The sequence below is a fragment of the Geotrypetes seraphini genome, chromosome 1, assembly GCF_902459505.1.
Source record: "Geotrypetes seraphini chromosome 1, aGeoSer1.1, whole genome shotgun sequence".
NCBI classification, from domain to species: Eukaryota; Metazoa; Chordata; class Amphibia; order Gymnophiona; family Dermophiidae; genus Geotrypetes; species Geotrypetes seraphini.
The window spans coordinates 340037066-340055901 of NC_047084.1; the positions used below are offsets into that span (position 1 = coordinate 340037066).

The 18836-nt window shown below is 39.6% G+C and overlaps 1 protein-coding gene across 2 annotated transcripts in view; it reads right to left on the reverse strand.

The window, feature by feature from the left end:
• Window positions 1-18836, reverse strand: part of SDAD1 (SDA1 domain containing 1) — a 119125-nt gene that overhangs the window by 69859 nt on the left and 30430 nt on the right. For both annotated transcript variants that reach the window (XM_033960885.1, XM_033960875.1), the window contains exons 7-10: window positions 18774-18831; window positions 15063-15137; window positions 10944-11045; window positions 2262-2331 (exon numbers count right to left, since the gene is read on the reverse strand). In XM_033960885.1, coding sequence (XP_033816776.1) covers window positions 2262-2331; window positions 10944-11045; window positions 15063-15137; window positions 18774-18831 — 305 coding nt within the window. The remainder of the gene's footprint in view (window positions 1-2261; window positions 2332-10943; window positions 11046-15062; window positions 15138-18773; window positions 18832-18836) is intronic.

The window sequence follows — 18836 nt, forward strand, 5'->3', positions numbered from 1 at the left end:
ACACTCACTCATAGTTTGCATGTAAAAATGTAACGACATTGCAAGGAATATATATATGCCCTCTCTCTCACAGGATGGACTCTGTTTTAATGCTTGGGTCCTTTATTTTCATTATCTACACCTGTGATTCCAGAAATCTGGCCTGTTATACAATATCTGCATCAACCCACTTCTGCTAATGATCACACAGATACTGTGTGTGGTGGCGGTGTGGGTACGGGGTAAAACATATACTGCCTTTCTGTGGTACAATCAAAATGGTTTACATTTATTGTACTAAAATCTTATAAGAGTAGGCTATCACACAAATATGTAATCAAAAAGACAGGTATTTCAGAGAGGAACCAGGGGTCTCAAGTGCTCCCAGCCAGAAGCCCGATGTATATTACAAAGCTGGTGGCTTATTCGGTGAGCTATCATCGATCCCGTTTATACTCTCTATACCAGAATTTTATAGTTGTTTTTAACTTTTTATGTTTTTATATACATTTTTTTATATATGCTTTTTTTGTGCTCTTTTCTACATTTAGCACAGCTGAATTACTAATATATTGCTCTTCCTTTTTAATGAAAATTACTTAGCTTTCATGTTCTTTGGCTGAAAGCATCATATATCAATTTTCTTTTCAACAACTATAAAATTCTGGTATAGAGAGTATAAACGGGATCGATGATAGCTCACCGAATAAGCCACCAGCTTTGTAATATACATCGGGCTTCTGGCTGGGAGCACTTGAGACCCCTGGTTTCTCTCTGAAATACCTATCTTTTTGATTACATATTTGTGTGATAGCCTATTCTTATAAGATTTTAGTGTGATTCACAAATTTTGGAAAGTGGGTTTACATTTATTGTATGCAGGTTTTTTCTCCGTTTCTACTGGACTCACAATCTTAGTATTGTACTTGGGGCAATGGAGTGGTAAGTAACTTGCCCAATCATAAGGAGCTACAGTGGAAATCAAATCCAGTTCCCGAGGTTCTGAGCATACTGCACTAACCACTAAGCTACTGTATAAAGTAGAGAATGACACGGGGAAAAAATTTGTCCCCGTCCCTGCGACCACCGTCCCTGTCACCACCCCGTCCCCGCGACCACTGTCCCCCGTCCCTTCACCGCAGCATCCATACAAGCCTCAGTACTACAATATTTAGCTTATTTCTTCCTTATAAATCAAAGTTCTGGCTGCTGAACTAGAGAAAGAGATGTTCAGCTGGCAGGGCTTTGTTTATAAATTTTTATAAACACAACTAATATACTACTTTATCCTAAAGCAGAAAAAAAAAAGAAAATAAACAGAAATTTGTTTTCTACCTTTGTTGTCTGGTTTTTGTTTTCCTCATCTTCTCATTCAATTCCTTTCATCCACTGTCTGTATTCTCTCTGCATCTTTCATTTGCTCTGTAACTGTGCCTCTCCCTTCCAGCGTCTTACTCCCCACTCTGTTCCCCATTTCCTTTCAGCGTTTTCTCCCCACTCTGTCCTCCACATTTCCCTTCAGTGTCTTCTCCCCACTTCCCTTCAGCGTCTTCTCTCCACTCTGTCTTCCCCATTTCCCTTCAGCATCTTCTCCCCTCTTTCCCATCATCGTCTTCTCCCCACTATATGTTCCCCATTTCCTTTTAGCGTCTGTTCCTCTCCACCCCCTTTAAGCGTCTGCTCCTTTCCTCCACCACCCTTCCCTCTCACCACATCACCACCCTTCGGCACTCCTCCCTCCTTCCTACGTACCTACCCGAATCTATCTATCTCCCTCCCTCCTTCATAGCGCATTTTAAGATTGAGTAACTTTTTCAAACCGGAGCCTGCGAGCAGTAGCGTGCGTCTATGGGTGGAAGCTTCTCCTCTGCCGCAACCGGAAGTTGCGTCAGAGAAGAAGCTTCTGCCCACGAAAACACGCAACTGAACGCAGGCTCCGACGGCTTTGAACAAGTTACTCAACCTTAAAACGTGCCGCGAAGGTAAGGGGGAGGGAGGGAAATATATAGATTTGGGTAGGTAGGAAGGATGGAGGGGGCCGCACGTGATCAGTGACCGTGCGCATTCCCTCCCTTACATGCGGAGACAAGGCCATTCACCGCTCCACGGGGCGGTGGATGGCCTTGTCCCCGTACCTGCAGTGAGCACTTCCCCCCACCATTTTGGCGCGTTACCTGTGGGTAACAGCTATCATGTCATTCTCTAGTATAAAGTACTTTACCTACTTTAAAAAGTTCCACTTTTACACATCTCCATTTTTATTGATCTTGAGCATTGCTTACCTTGAGGATCATGGATCAAGTGAATGGCTGAAAAGTTGAACACTTCTGCTTTCCTCTTCTTTTTATGTTTCTATGTAAAATGTTAAAACACAGATTAGTCTTAAGTACATACATACATTGCAAACAACTTTATCAAGTGATATCTGTGTTTGACAAGAAATGTCACTCGCGCCTGCTACTTCAGCAAAGTATTTAAATGTGACTAAATTATTCCTGTTAAATTGCCTATAGCATTTGTAGGAGATAAGTATTTTGAATTTACAGGAATTGTGTTTGAGCAAAGAGCTGTGAGCTAGATTTATATATATATATATATATATATATACTAGCTTTATAGCCCGTTACATTAACGGGTGCTAGAATATATGTGTGTCTGTCTTTATTTCTTTCTCTCTCTGTCTCCTTAGCCGCTTTTTCCTGTCCATTCTCCCTTCTTTTTACCTCCCCTGTGTCCACCACCACCACCCCTTCACTGCTCCCCTTATCCAGCAGCAGCCCTTCTCCCTTTGTTTTACCTCCCCCCTGTCCATCAGCACCTCTTCCTGCTCCCCCTGTCCAGCAGTAGGCCTCCCTTCATTTCCCCCCCCCTCGTGTCCATCATCACCTTTTCCTGTTCCCCCTGTCCAGCAATAAGCCTCCCTTCCTTTTTTTCCCCCCTGTCCATCATCACCTCTTCCTGCTCGCATTTCCCTCCCCTTCCAGGTCCCTGTGCAGCAGTAGCAGCATTTTCCCCCACCCCCTTCCCTAATCTTACCACAATGTGGCCTGCTCCTTTTGGCCCCTCCGCCTTTCATTCCTGCGGTCTAGCCTGCTCCAAGGGCCCCCCCTTTCCCTTATTGTGTTCCCCGCAGGCAGGCCCAGCTTCTCTCTGCACGTTACCTTTTTTTTGTTCTGTTGCCCTCCCTCGCGTGGCTGCCTGCCTGGTCCCATTGAGCGGCGAGCGGCTGAAGTCTTTTTTGTTGGCGCTTCCCTGCCCTGTGTTTGTTTTGGTGTTTGTCTCTTTGGCTGATGTATGTGGATTTTTTTTTTTCTGTGTCTCTCTCTCCTTTTATTTTTTTCTTTCTTTCAATCTTTCTCTATTGCTCCTTGTCTTTAAGGTGTTTTTTTTTCTGTGTGTGTCTCTCTCTGTTTATATATGGAGGTGTCATATGTCACCTATTTTTTTTTTTTTTTTGTAATAACTGAAGTTTCACAGAGTAAGTTTTTTTTTGTTTTTTTTAATGTATATTACCAGCATTCCCTCCCTCTCCATTTCCCTCCTCTTACACTACTTTCCTGTGCAGCAGCAGCATTTCCCCTACCCCCCCTTTCCCTTCCCGCGGTCTGGTTGGCTCCCTTAGTCCCTTTCCGCCCCCCCCTTCCCTTTCCACGGTCCCGACAAAGCTGCTACACCAGCAGCGTCTGCAGCACTGTACACACGCTGCTTCGGGGCCTTCTACTGCCCTGATTTGCTCTGCTTCTGTGCCAGAGTAAATCAGGGCAGTAGAAGGCCCCAAGCAGCGTGTGTACAGTGCTGCTGGAGTCGGGACCGCGGGAAGGTTTCTAGAGAGTAGCTGAACAGGTCACCGGCAGTCAATGAAGGGCTGCTGTCCTCGGGGTCGGAGCTGCGGCAGGAGCTTGAGTTGACAGTTTGCGGTCGGGCGGCCGTCCTCGCGCTCCGTCCACCATGCGCTGCCTCTGCCCTCGGGTGCGCTCGGCGGTGATGCTTGTGGCAGCCGTTGTGAAGGGGTGGCGTAGTGCGGTCTGTATTGTGAGGTGGAGAGCAGGGAAGGGCGCGCATGCGCACTTGTCTTGCCACATCCCGACAGAAAAGGGATCAGGGAACACGCGAGGCAAGTGTGCATGCGCGGCTAGCATTTTATTATTTAAGATGTTTCAACTTGGTCCAGGAGACATGGTACTAACTTTCATATTTCTACAGGCAGCAAGTATGCCATTTTTTTAAACTGCCATTGGCAATGAGAGAAAGATGTTTTGGGGTGCATGTATATGATGTGGTAACCCCTGAAGAAGCTGATAAAGGTGAAATGACAATCTTCGTTGGGTTTAAAGATAAGTGTTCCTTCCAACATTTTTTTTAAATTTGTGATTCAATTGGCACGATTTTGATAATTCTGCATTGGATGCAAATATTTCTGCAATAATAATAATTCTAGGCGGTTCACAACAAAGAAACTGAAACATTTCAGCAGAACATACAATTTCAAAAAAAACACTTCTACATACTTCAGTCAAATGCAGCAATAGCTAAGATGCAATTTCAACTCGTTGCTATCATTAAAACATAGGTTAAAAATAAATATAAAACACCATCGTAATATTTTTAAAAAAATCTGCATTCTTGTTTATCAAATAGATAAGTTTTTAATAGTTTCCTAAATGTAAAGTAAGAATAGGCTTGAGCAATCAACGGGCTCATCCAGGAGTTCATCTTCCCTGCCTGAAACTCCAATGTCCTGTCCAAAAAAGTCTTATAACGACAGGCCCTTGGGGTAGGGAAGATGAATCTACCTGAGTTTCTGGTACATTTTATTGAATAAGACAATTTCAAGTAAGATATCAAATAAGAGGGTAATAATCCAAAAGTGCCTTATAACAAATACACCCAAACTTAAAAAACACTCTGGCCCCAAATAGCACCAGAGCAATCTAGCATAAAAAGGACTAACATGATCATATTTTTTAAGACCGAAAATCAAGCGGACTGTAGCATTCTGAACTAATCGGGGTCTTAATAAAGTCTTTTTTGGTAACCCTAAATAAACAATATTACAATAATCCAAGGTAGACAACACAGTAGACTGGACCAGCAACCGAAAGGACTCCATATAAAAAAACTTCTTAATGGTCCTCAATTTCCACTATATTGCATAACTTTTTTTAATTAGCAAGTCTGTATGCTTCCTAAAACTTAAGCTACGATCCAAAGTTATTCCCAAAATTTTCAAATATGGCACTATCTCAAAGCTTTGACCCTTCAATTGAATAATTGTTTCCTGAATTTTATCTTTAGGGCTAACTAGAAAAATCTTGGGTTTTTCAGGATTAAGCTTCAACCTAACCTTTAACATGCACAATTCTACCTTTCCAAAATATTGGAAATTTGAGTAATCAATTAATTTGAGATAACCTTGCAGGGTAACAATATGGTAATGTCATCTGCATATATATAGTTTAAGTTTTTAAGTTTAAGTTTATTAGGATTTTTATATACCGCCTATCGAGGTTATCTAAGCGGTTTTTACAATCAGGTACTCAAGCATTTTCCCTCTCTGTCCCGGTGGGCTCACAATCTATCTAACGTACCTGGGGCTATGGAGGATTAAGTGACTTGCCCAGTGTCACAAGGAGTAGTGCGGGGTTTGAACCCACAACCCCAGGGTGCTGAGGCTGTAGCTTCAACCACTGCGCCACACACTCCTCAACATTACATTTAAACTTTGAAATAAATATGCCTAAGAAACTAAATATATGTTAAACAACGTTGGAGATAAAGGAGAACCCTGTGGAACTCCACGAGTTCTTCCATGAAAAAGAGTATTTTTCTTCTTCAGTAAATACTTCATATGTTCTTTGTTTCAGGAACCCACTAAACTAGATTTTTATACTACCACTGATCCCAATTGAATCCAAGCAGCTTAACAGTAAATCATGATCCACTAGATCAAAAGCACTGCATAGATCCAACTGCAGGATCAGGGCACTGGTACCAGTACTAAACAAAATAGTAAGCTGGTTTAGTAATGATGCTATTACTGTTTCTGTGCTATATCCAGAGTGAAACCCAGATTGATTATCATGAAGAATATTAAATATATCCAGATATTTTACCAACTCAGCATTTACCAATCTCTCCATTATTTTTTTCAAACAGTGGCATGCTAGCTACTGGTCTGTAATTATTTTCACTCTTAAGTGATTCCTTAGAATTTTTTACAGTAGGTGTAATTATGATTCTTCCTAAATTTTTCTCAAATTGTCCCGTCTGCAACTGAAGAATAATCCATTTATAAAGATGGGTTCTAAAAGTAAACGATGCATTCCTACAAGATGTACAAGTTAGAGAAAGCATAAATTTTGATGGACTAAAGTAAAATAATTTGCATGACACTAGTTAAATAATAAAAATTGAGAAGTTTTTTAAAGAACTGATGAAACTGACTTGCACCTATGTTTAAATCTTACTACAGTCAAACCTTGGTTTGTGAGTAACGTGGTTTGCGAGTGTTTTGCAAGACGAGCAAAACACTCGCAAATCTTGCCTCGCAAACCGAGCATTGATTCGATATGCAAGCCTCCACCCCCGAGAACCGGCATCGCCCCCAGCCCAAACCCTTACCGCGATTGGGCACTGGCACGCACCAACCCACAGACCGTGCCAGTGCCGAAAGAGCCTACTGGTGATCTCTGCTGGGCCTTGTTCAAGGCCTTCTGGTTCCCAAATCTCATTAGAATCTTGAAGAGAGTGGGAGCCAGAAGGCCTTGAGCATGTGCAGATGCTCAAGATCCAGCAGAGATCACCAGCAGGCTCTTTCAGCACTGGTATATCCTGTGGGTTGGTGCTGCGTGCCGTTGCCCAATCGTGTTAAGGGCTTGGGCGGGCGGGCAGACGGGCAATACCAGTTCTTGGGGGCGATGCTGGTTCTCGGGGGTGGGGGGTGCGAAGCTTTTGGAACAACTACCAGAGTGGTTACGGGTGGAGAGATCACTTATCTTTCCACTTAGGCTTGATCTTCTGCTTGGTATAAAAGTGCCTAGAATACGTAAAGACAATAGAGTATTAATGGATACTTGGAAAACATTAAGATTTGTAGATAAATTAACTACTGATTCTATTTTAAAATCGAAACAACAGACTATTTGGGTAAACTCCAAGATACAAATAGGCGGGTTTAAGGTTGTCTGGAAGGATTGGATTAAAGCAGGTATAAGATCCTTAACGGAAGTAATTGATAATGGTAAGCTGCTTGATTTTTCACAATTGCAACATAAATATGGTCTGAATAAAAAACAAAGTTATAAGTGGTTGCAATTGAAGCAGGCTATTCAGGTGGGGTTCCCTGAATGGAAATCTTTATATGATCATTACAGCTTAGAATTCTTATGTTTCCAGGCAGATTTTCTGGGACACCAGGCCGCAAAGTGGTATAAAATTATATCTAATTATTTGAATAAGAAACCAAAAAATGGATTAAGAGATATTTGGAGCATTGAGATTAAGCATCAGATTAATGCATCTCAATGGCCACGTATTTGGTCTTGGAGAATTAAAGGTACGATGTCGGCATCTATTAGGCAAACATGGTTCTTTTTGTTGCATAGAGCATTCTGGAACCCTACTAGATTACAAAAATTAGATTGCTCTAAGTCTAATAGATGCTGGCATTGTAAAATTGAAGTTGGAACTTTAGACCATCTTTTATTTTATTGTCCATGTATTCAGGCATTTTGGATATCAATCTGGGATCAAGTTAACCTAATGATGGAGAGTCATGTGGCATTGTCCTATGACACAGTGGTTTTTGGAATGTGCATGAGGGCTAAATGCCAAATATCTGCAGCAAACAATAAATTACTGATGATTCTTACTGGTGTGGGAATTCAGCAAATAACGACTAAATGGAAAGACTGTTCTAGACTGAATTGTAGTTTTTGGTGGAACTCAGTATGCCATATGTATAAGATGGAAAGATTTCTTGCAGTACAGAGGGGGCATTTTAAAAGGTTTCAGGAGGTGTGGAGGCCATTAACTGAATATTATAATGATTAAGGTTTATTCTTTTTCCTTAGGGGATAATTTGTAGAAAGGGGGGGGGGGGGGGGGGGATAGGATAATCCAATTAAATAGCGGTATATTTCAACTGATTAATGGATATAAGAAACATGGTATATATGTATGAATAGAAAAGGAAAGGGAGTAAAATTATTGGAAATATGTTGTTATGAAATATTAGGGGATATATGTACTATGATGAGATGTATTTGTTGTGCATTAATGTATATAATAAAATGAAAAAAGAGTTTGAGGAAGAAAGGGTGGGGGGAGGGATAGGTTAAAGTATGATTAATTGTATTAAGGAAGAGGGATGTCTAAGTATGTATATGTTTGGATAGATTATTTTATTGATATGGGAAGGGATGGGAGGTTGGTGGGGGGGAATTAAAACATGTATAATAATATTGTGTAAGAATGTCAAGTGAGTTATGTGAATTAATTGTAATATTATTGTACACTTGTTGAGAGAAATAAAAAGAAATAAAGATTAAAAAAAAAAAAATAGTAAATCAAGTGATATATTCCAATTCAAATGTTATTTCTTATTATACTTGATGTAAGTTGTAAAAACGAATAAAAATTATAATAAGATAGACTTTTGAAATCAAAATGATAAAATACTTTGATACCCACCGGACAGGACTCAACAAGGACCTTTGCTTTTTTTCCCACTACAAAAAATCTTTAACTGCTTTGTCACCTCTGTCTCCAACTACCACTGAAATGCTTTCATGTTTCCCTTATATTTACTGATTTTGCTAACATTTGTTTATTTCTGATCTGAAGAAAAAGGGGTTATTTTATTTTATTTTTAATATTTTCTCTTTTCCAAATTAAATCCAATCCTTTTAAAACTATAATACCACAAAATCAATCTTTACATTTGATCCTTTAGTCATCTCCTTCAGCTACCTATAAATTCCTATTATGTATCTTTCTTTTATATTATTCATTTTTCCTTTCCTTTACTTGCATCTAAATGTCATAGAACTTGTCCTGTCTATAATTAGTCCATTCTGCATTCTTCTTCTTGTCCTTTCATTCTTTACTTTTCTCCTTTACTGACTTATTAAATTGACTGATCTTTCATATTTATTTCTTTGCTTCATCCATCATATCTTAAGTCTCTTGACTGTCAACTGTCATTTTATTTAATGTCCTTCCAGTCTATCAATCCTGCTTTCTTCTTCTTCACATCTATTTATTTTCTTGTCCATTCTTTACTTTTCCCCTTTTGATAACTTGTCAAGTCCACTATTCCTTCATGTTCATTCTTTACTCCAGCAATCCATCCTTCATTCTCCTAAAGTTCAGTCTAATAACTTCACTTAATGACTTTCCAGTCCATCCTTCTTGCTTCTTTCTACTTTACACTCTATTATTGTCTTTTTCACTTGTCCATTTATATTTCCTGTTCTTTGTTGCTTATTCCTCTTTCTCCAACAAACAAAAGTCCCATAGCTCTTTATATTAAACTTTTTGTTCAATATCCACCAATCCAGTCTTAATATTTTCCCTTCATTTCAGCACCCATTATGCTAAAATGACATAGGTTCTGATTTTGAAAGAAAGGTCTTTAGCTTTTCTGGGTCAACGAAATATAAAGATTTATCCCCACAAGATACCCTCATTTTTGCTGGGTAATATAACCCATACTTATATCCTTTTTCCTTTAATTGAGGTCTCAGATCAAGGAATTTCTTCCTAATGTTTGCTGTATTTTTAGCAAAGTCTGGTAAAAACCATATTTTGGACCCTTTATAGTTTAAATTTTTATCTTTTTTGGCAGCATTTAAAATTTCTATTGCTTGCTGGTATCTTAACATCTTGAATATCAGTGGCCTTGGTCTCCCTTGGTTCTCCACACATTTTGTTGGAATCCTGTGTGCACGTTCTATTTCCAAAGGCTGTTTGAAATCCAACTGCAGTAATTTAGGTATTAAATTTTCTAAAAACTGTATGGCATTTCCTCCTTCCAAATTTTCTTGTATTCCAAAAAGTTTTATATTTTTCCTTCTACCACGGTTTTCATAATCTTCCAATTGATTTTTCAGTTGAATAATTTCCAAACTGTCATTTTTACATCTTCTTTCTGCACATTCCAAAACCTCCATTTTAGCTTCCAGATCCGTTGTTCTTTTGTTTATCACTTCCATCTGCCTATGTATATTCAATATTTCTTCCTTCATTTCTGCCATGCTGTTAACATTTTCTTTTAACATTTGTTTTATTTGTCTTAATTCCCCCATAACTTCGGCTTTACTTAGCTCTTCCGATTCATCTCCCGGAAGCGGAACCTTACACAGAGTAATTTGATCCTGCTTCTGCCTTTTCGTCGCTCCTCCGGTTTCATTTTTACTCTGCCTCGTACTCACCATGTTCCCGCACTTCCCCCAAAACTTTTTTGCCGAAATACAAGCCGCAATAATAATCTTTTTTATTCAGCCGTTGCCCAGGTAAGAGGAGCGCCGCGATCACACGTCCATCTTGTGTGCGTGCTAAGCCACGCCCCCCTTTATGTTTAATTTCTATATTACCTTGAAAAGTGGACTAACACGGTCAAGCACGCCATTTCACTCAGAGCAAATTAATAAACAATAATAGCAAATCTCTTGGGACCTGTTGAAAAAGACACTCCTGCACATTTATAGATCAGCAAGCCTCTTTAACAGAATCATTTCACATCGCTTGCAAAAATGAACTCTTTTAATGTCTTTTTAAATGTACACAATAGATTTTAGGTTAAATCTTGCCCTTTCTCTGAACCCTCTTCCTCCTGGTATCTCCCAGTCTGTAGGCCTGAGCTCTGGTTACATCTATAGAGGTAGTTTTTGAAGGCTCAAAATTGTTCTCTTGTTTGTTGTTATATTTTCAAAAATACATTAAAAATTAAAACTAAAACCTACTTTAAGAACTTTCATGGCTTTCTCCAGTTTCTTCTTATGCTTCGAAGTCTTCTTCCCAGTGGCGTATCTCATGATCACATCTCTTGCTGTTGGCCCATCATCCTGGAGGAAACAAATATTAACAGCACATGTAAATGCAAGACTACACAGGGTCACAAATGGACATCAGATATCGCATATTGCCCCATCTCAGAGCTACCACAATGTAATATTTTCTTACTAATACTGAGGAATCAGTTTACCTCTTCACCAAACATTGGCTCTTCTTCTTTGGTAACAAATTATAATAAATGGATGTGAGCCCCTGATTCTACAGCCTAAATACAACTGCACAGTTGAACAATGTTCACACAGACTACAATCCAGATGCAAAAGAAAATATAAACATTCAACACAGAATACAGAAACACAATGGCAAATAAAAGCCAAATGGTTCATCCAGTCTGTCCATTCTCAGCATCCACTATCTCCTCCTCTCCCTAAGAGATGCCATGTACCCGTCCCACGCTTTCTTGAATTCACAGTCTGTTTCCACCACCTCTACCAGGAGATAATTCCATGCATCTACCACCCTTTCTGTAAAAAAAAAATAAAATAAAATAAGTATTTCCTTAGATTGCTCCCAAGCCTATCACTTCTTCACTTTTTTTAGGCAATTAATCAAATTTTTAATAAAACTCGATCCCATCCCCTCTCACTCTGGAGCTTCCTTTCAACTGAAAGAAACTGGCCTATTTATGCCACATCTCTATCATATCTCCTCTCTCCCACCTTTCCTTCAAAGTATATATATTGAGATCTTTATGGCTGTCCCCATACGACTTATGATGAAGACCACCATTTTATTAGCCTTCCTCTGGACCAACTCTATCCTGTTTATATCTTTTTGAAGGTCTCCAGAACTGTACACAATATTCTAAATGAGGTCACACCAGAGTCTTATATAGGGACATCAATACCTCCTTTTTCCTACTGGCCATACCTCTCCCTATGCACCCTAGCATCCTTCTAGCTTTCACCATCACCTTTTCAACATGTTTGGCCACCTTAAGATCATCATATACTATTACACCCAAGTCCCGCTCCTCTTTCAGGCACAAAAGTTCTTCACCCCCTAAATTGTACTGTTCCCTTGGGATTTTGCAGCCTAAATGCATGACCTTGCATTTCTTAGCATTAAATATTAGCTGCCAAATTTCAGACCATTCTTCAAACTTCGCTAGGTTCTTCCTCATGTTATCCACACCATCAGGGGTGTCTACCCTATTGAAGAATTTGGTATCAGAGGCAAACCTTACCAGAAAGCCCTTCAGCAATATCACTTATAAAAATGTTAAAAAGAACTAGCCCAAGAACAGAACCTTGAGGCACACCACTGGTAACATCCCTTTCCTCAGAGCGATCTCCACTGACCACTACTCTCTGTCATCTTCCACTCAACCAATTCCTGACCCAGCCCGTCACTTTGGGGCCCATCCCGAGGGCATTCAGTTTATTTATTAGATGTCTGTGTGGCACACTGTCGAAGGCTTTGCTAAAATCTAAATACACCACATCTAGCACACTCCTTCTACACAATTCTCTGATCACCCATTCAAAGAAATTGATCCCCTGCCTCTAATGAATCCATGTTGCCTCGGATCCTGCAATCCACTTGATTCCAGAAACTTCACTATTTTCTGATTTAAAAGCATTTCCATTAATTTACTTACCACAGAAATTAGATTTACTTCTTTCTTACTTCTCTCCCAACTTAAGAGAAGCACTGAAAAGGTTAGCCATCGGAGCTGCCAGAACTTTCTTAAGTTTCTTCAATACCCTCTGATATATACTATCCAGCCCCATCAATTTGTCTACCTTTAGTTTAGCCAGCTCCACATAAACACAGTCCTCTGAAAATCAATCAGGGTCTACCACACCTCCATCCTTATTTGTGTTTGTCTTCTGCTTCTATTAGTTTTTTAATGCACAGAAATGAATTGTTCACTGCCTTTAAGATCCTGAGAGGGAATGTTCCTGCCTTGTTAACAGAGTTCAGCCAAATATGAATACCGAATACAAATAGGCAGCATTGAGCTTTAACATAGTGATAAAAAAAGCAATGTGACAGAGATCAAGTGCTTATTTCCATAGGAATTAGAACAGTAGAGCCCTGGATTATTTGTATTTGAATTTAAATTGCTATTCGGCTGAACATGGATAACGTATTCAGGGTATTTATTATTTGAGGCCAAATCAAATACAAATATTTGGCACAGCCCCACTAGGCAGCTTAAATGCAGTACTGAATCCCCACACACAGAACATACATGGCTTATTGGAGCCTTCATGGACATCTTGCAATCTACCAGGCAAATATGGATCATTTGCTCTGTATAACCAGCACATATTCTGAAAGCAACCTGCTATATGCCATCATTCACACTCCAGTCAGTGTCACCACATTTCATGTTTCTTCTTTCTTAAAGTAACTGAAATACCAATATATCAAGTTGATTTTAAGTTGTTTTTTTTTTTTTTAAATTAAGTTTCAATTAAGTACAATACAATTGTACTTAAAAGGAAATAAAGAAAAAACAATCCAACCAATTATTTTTGGCGTTTACAAATTAAATCAAAAAGGAAACAAACACACCTTGAAATATAGTCCTCAATTTAGAAAGGAGCATGAAAAACTCTTCTAGGACAAGAGATTAATACATTTAAATCACAAAGAAATAGAGCAGGATTACTTCAACTATAACTCACAGACAAAAAGTTACTCTGGTTTTCACTGGGGTGCTAAGGAAACTCCTTTTCCTTCTAGAAAGAAATGCAACTGGTCTGGCTCATAAAATATATACTTATTACTCTGATATGTTGCAAAACATTTACAGGGGAATCTCAACTGGAAAATAGCACCTAAGGAAATTACTTTATCCCGATATACTAAAAAAAATTTTCTCCTAGTTTGAGTCCATTTAGAGACATCCAGAAAGATATATATTTTTTTTCACCTAAGTAGGTAACCTGCTTTAAATTATAATAAAGCTTCAAAACTAAATCCTTATCTTGATGGAAAACAAAAGAAACTATTAATGTAGCATGACCAGATAGTTCAATGTCAGATGATTCCAAAATCGCTGAAACTTCTTGCGTTTCAGGAGACACATTCATTTCTTTTAATGTTCTCTTCAGAAAGTATATCTTGATTTTAAGTTCTTTTATTGAAAGTGAAACCTACTAAAGCAATGCATCCTGCCTGGGTGATAAAGGACTGAACTGTTTTCACGTAAAGGTCTACAAAGTGGTCACAAGAAAGCTACAAGGGTCACCAAAGGTTTTCTGGTTTACACATTTAACTTTTAAAATAAAAAATAAAATTATTCTTACCTTTGTCTGATGATTTCACTTTTCTTTTTTTTATTTAAATCTTTATTAATTTTCAAAGCTAATACAAAGTGCCATGAATTATACAGACATTAATAACAAAATAAGCACTTAAATTCCATTAATAACAATGCAGAAAATAAATATCCCTCCCCTCCTATCCAACAATTTAATCAAAGAATGAACCAGAAAGACATCCCTCCCACCCACCCCAATGATTTCACTTTTCTAATCATCTTGTTCCCTCCTTCGCTTCCTGCCTATATTCATTTTTCACATTCAACTTTCTTTCTCCTTCTCTAATCTATCTAGTTTCTAACATCTCCTGCTTTTTGTCTCCCTTCCCTAGCCCCCTGTAGTTCATATCCTCTCCCTCTTGGCTCCTTCCTTCTGCCCATCTTAGCTCTCTGAACCTGCCTCCAATGCTGCTGTGCTGAAGGCATGCTGTTTTTCTGCATTGCCTGAGGCCTCTCTGAAGGATCCTGCCCTGAAAAAGGAGTTCTGTTGGAGGAGGCAGCGTGGGACAGGATGTTGCAGAGGCTTCAGGCGGCATGAGAGATAGAATTTCTTCAGCACAGCAGCAATTGAGGCAGGTTCAGAAGGTCGAGATGGGCAGTTGATTGCAGCCAATGTAGGAGGATGCCAATCAAGGTGGGAGAGGTGCTTGAGGGCTGCAGTGGAGGACTGTTGGGGGCCCTATGTTGGAGACCACTAGTCTAGGAGCTCACCAGCATGAAGCTGTGAACTGACCTCTGATTCCGAGTCACTCTCGCGCTTCTCATCTTCATCTTTCCCCAGGAAGAATTTCAGAGCAGCTACCAGAATCTGAACAGAAGACAAAGAGCAATGAGATCTGAGACACTGAAAACATTAACATAAACCAGAAAAGTGTTATAAAAAATTATTATTTCTTGTCAAGATGCTACTTTTACAAAATAGTTACATATGATGCATTTAACGTAAAATATGTTAAATGCAACAGATTAGAGACTTCTACTAACAGGGAAGGGGATTTGCTGGAGATGTTTTTTTAGCTGTGCTTTTGGACAAGTTGCCATCAGGCAGCTGGTCCAACAATTGATTCTGGTGACAGATGTAGGGTCAGAAGGCCCTAGCTTTATCTTCTCTCCCAGAGCCACAAAGTCACTTTTGTGCCAACGTGCCATTAGGCAATCTATATACACAGAGAGCCACTATCCTGTGTTCTGATAATGTAATATCAGAACCAAAAATACACAGAGCTCCGCAAACCTTCTTTGACAAATAAACAAAAATTTGACTAACAATGAAGGAAACAAAACTGCTAGAGTGACTATTCTGAAAATATTTGTGAAATACAGTATTTAAAATTGCCAAAACTCTTGGTAACCACATTTTCTGTGTATAATATCCCTGGTCTTGAAGGCCACACAAAATTCAATTACAGGCTGCAGGTTTCCCAACTCTGCCCTAGCTGCACTCCTTTCATTATGGAACATCCTGTGGTACAAAACTTGTACAGAAGTTCAGTGTATGGACCCAGACTGCACAGATGGGCCCCAATAGCCCATATAAGCTTTGAACAAAAATATGACAAAATCAGGGTTAAAACCCTGAACAGGATGCCCTGGGAATACCTGCAGGGACCCCCCCCCCTTGTCTTCTCATGAGTCCAGAGATATCTGTGCTTCACCAAAGACACCAAGTCGCCGTCCAAAATACAAGCCATCTGCGACTCCATTGCCCTAGAGCAGTGGTTCCCAACCCTGACCACCAGGCCAGTCGGGTTTTCAGGATAGCCCTAATGAATATGCATGGAGCAGATTTGCATGCCTGGCACCTCCATTATATGCAGATATCTCATGAATATTCATTAGGGCTATCCTGAAAACCCGACTGGCCTGGTGGTCCTCCAGGACAGGGTTGGGAACCACTGCCCTAGAGGGACCAGAGGGAGCTAAGCTCAAAGCTCTCGCCACCCATCACATACCCCATAGAATGTTCCTCAGCCAGCCATCTGGTGCAAATCTGGCTTGAATCAGGGGTAAAGCAGCCTGAGGAATACACCTCTAACAATTTTAATCAAAATTGAGGTGTTTTTGAGACAGACAGAGGCTTTTAAAATTAAACTGAAAAATCCAAGGTGGCACTGTGGTAGTGTTTTGGCGCCAAAAAACAGACTGAAGTGCTAAATAAAAGTTCAAAAACATGGGAAAGGGGTCTTTGGAGATAGGGGATCCAAATCCAAGCCCTAGACACCCCAAAAAGGCAATTACAGACCCCTCCCCCGATGTCTCCCATTGACTATAATAGGCAATATTCATTGTTTTGCTGGTGCTGTGCCTCCTTCAGCTAAAATAGCTGCTGAATGATGGGGAAGATTATTGCCTCAGACAAACATATAAAAATGATTCCAGGTTGTTTCTTTGAACTGCCAGTCAGAGTATGGTAAAGCCTGAGACCCCAGACCCCCACAGCACCTCGCGCATCTTCGGGGGGGGGGGGGGGAAGTGCAGCTGGCAACCGATAAATTGCCCAGGACTGACAATGGATGCCACACAGCCTGTGCTCAAGCTCTGGCAACAACCAGGAGCAAGATTCACTACAAGGGTAGTGGTCCCCAAATCACAAAATTGTTAGAGCAGGCTGGCTAGATAAGGGAACTGAAAAAAGGGTTGCCCTCCTAGCTACAGGCCTCTGACACTCAGAGTCTGTGTATTCCCCCAGGCAGAGCTGCCCCAAGCAACCTCTGTAGCAATGACAAGCCTCTAAAATTGCACCAAAAAGCCCAAAAATAAACAAAGCAGAGCAGAGCAGAAAAATACCTTCAACTCGCTTGTAGAAGGAGAAACAAAGGCGCAGGAGCACAGAGCAGAGATAGAGAAGGTGGAACTGAAAAAGGTAGATGACGCCTTGTGATTAAGAGGTGAATTACCCACAAGACACAACTTGTGATTAAGAGGTGAATTACCCACTGGTCCAAGACTCATGCTTTTTTGCACTAGAAGGTAGTGTTAAAACAGCTTGAAAGTTTTGTTGAGTAGAATGGTTGTTTAGATACTTTTCAATTTGTGTTTCGATGGTTGCACGGGGTAGAGACTTTGCTGGTCTCCACAGTGGATGTTCCTCGGATTCTAATGTGTGTTTCTGTTTGGTTTCTTTGGATGTATCAGGAGTTTTTGATTCGACTGACATTATTTTTTTATTGTTATTGAAATTGATGGGACTGCGGATAGGGGGATAAGTTTATAAGTGGTTGTCTCCTATCTCTCTGGAAGATAATTGTGTGCTGTGGAGAGCAGATGTCTCAGGAAGTCATGCTGGACAGGGAGTTTCCTCATGGCTCAGCACTTTCTGCCTTATTATTTAATTATCTATTTGTCATCACTGGGCAAAGTGTTTGATGCTTAGGGGGTCCACTATAGAATATATGCTGATGATGTCCAGTTTTTTCCCCTGTATTGTATCTTGGGGGATGCACTGATATATCAGCTGACAGAATGTTTGCAGAAAGTGGGTGAATGGATATCTGGCAATGGGCTGGTGCTTAATGTTAATAAGATAGAGTTTATGATTATTGACAAGTCTATGGAGGAACAATGGCCTGAATCTGTGCTTGTGAATGATGTTCTTTTACCTGTACAAAAGGAAATGAAATTGCTGGGAGTGATGTTGGATTCTGGTCTAACTAACTATGAAAGATTGAATTGTTAAGGTCATTCAAACATCTTTCTTTCATTTTAATTTATTACAGAAATTGAAACCTATGGTGTCTCTATATCATGTTCGAAGTGTGATTCAAAGTATGGTGCTGTCACGGTTGGACTACTGCAATGCCGGGACCGCAAATCGCCGACCGCGAATGACCGGGGGAGCACTGTACATAAATCCTAATATATATAAATGCATGCTATTGATATTACCAAATAGAGTGGAGTATTTGACTATTTTATAATGATTCACTAAATAGCAATACAAATTATGGAGGATTTTGCAATAAATATCTGTTGCACTTTCAAGCTGGCAAAAAAGTTTAGAACACAATAAGTTGCAATTTGTTATATTTTCTAAATATATAGAGATATTGGTATATTATACTTATGCTCATAATATATACCAACTATACATTCTTAGTTGCCAAGGTATGAACCTTCAGAAATGACACTCAGTTATAAGAGGTTATTCCATCATATTTCGTCATCAGTCCATTTTCTTTTTATTTTTGTATTATCTGCCATTCAGCTGGCATGCATTGAAAAAAAAAATTTCTCTGTGTAGCTGAATGACAAAATATTGAGGTTGCCCCCAGTAGTTAACATGGAAGTTCCACAATTACTGTGTGTTAAATTTAGGCAGCCATTAACCCATGGTAACTGCAAACCTTTACCGCACTGTAATTAATAGCCCCTCTGTATTGATGTCATATTTAATGCATAAGAACCCAAATTGTTATATTTGGTTTGTTTGGGTTTTTTAACTTACCTTGGTGACTTTTGAGAAGCAGGCAGTAGTGATAACATTCACCGTTTTGGTATCATTCCTGAA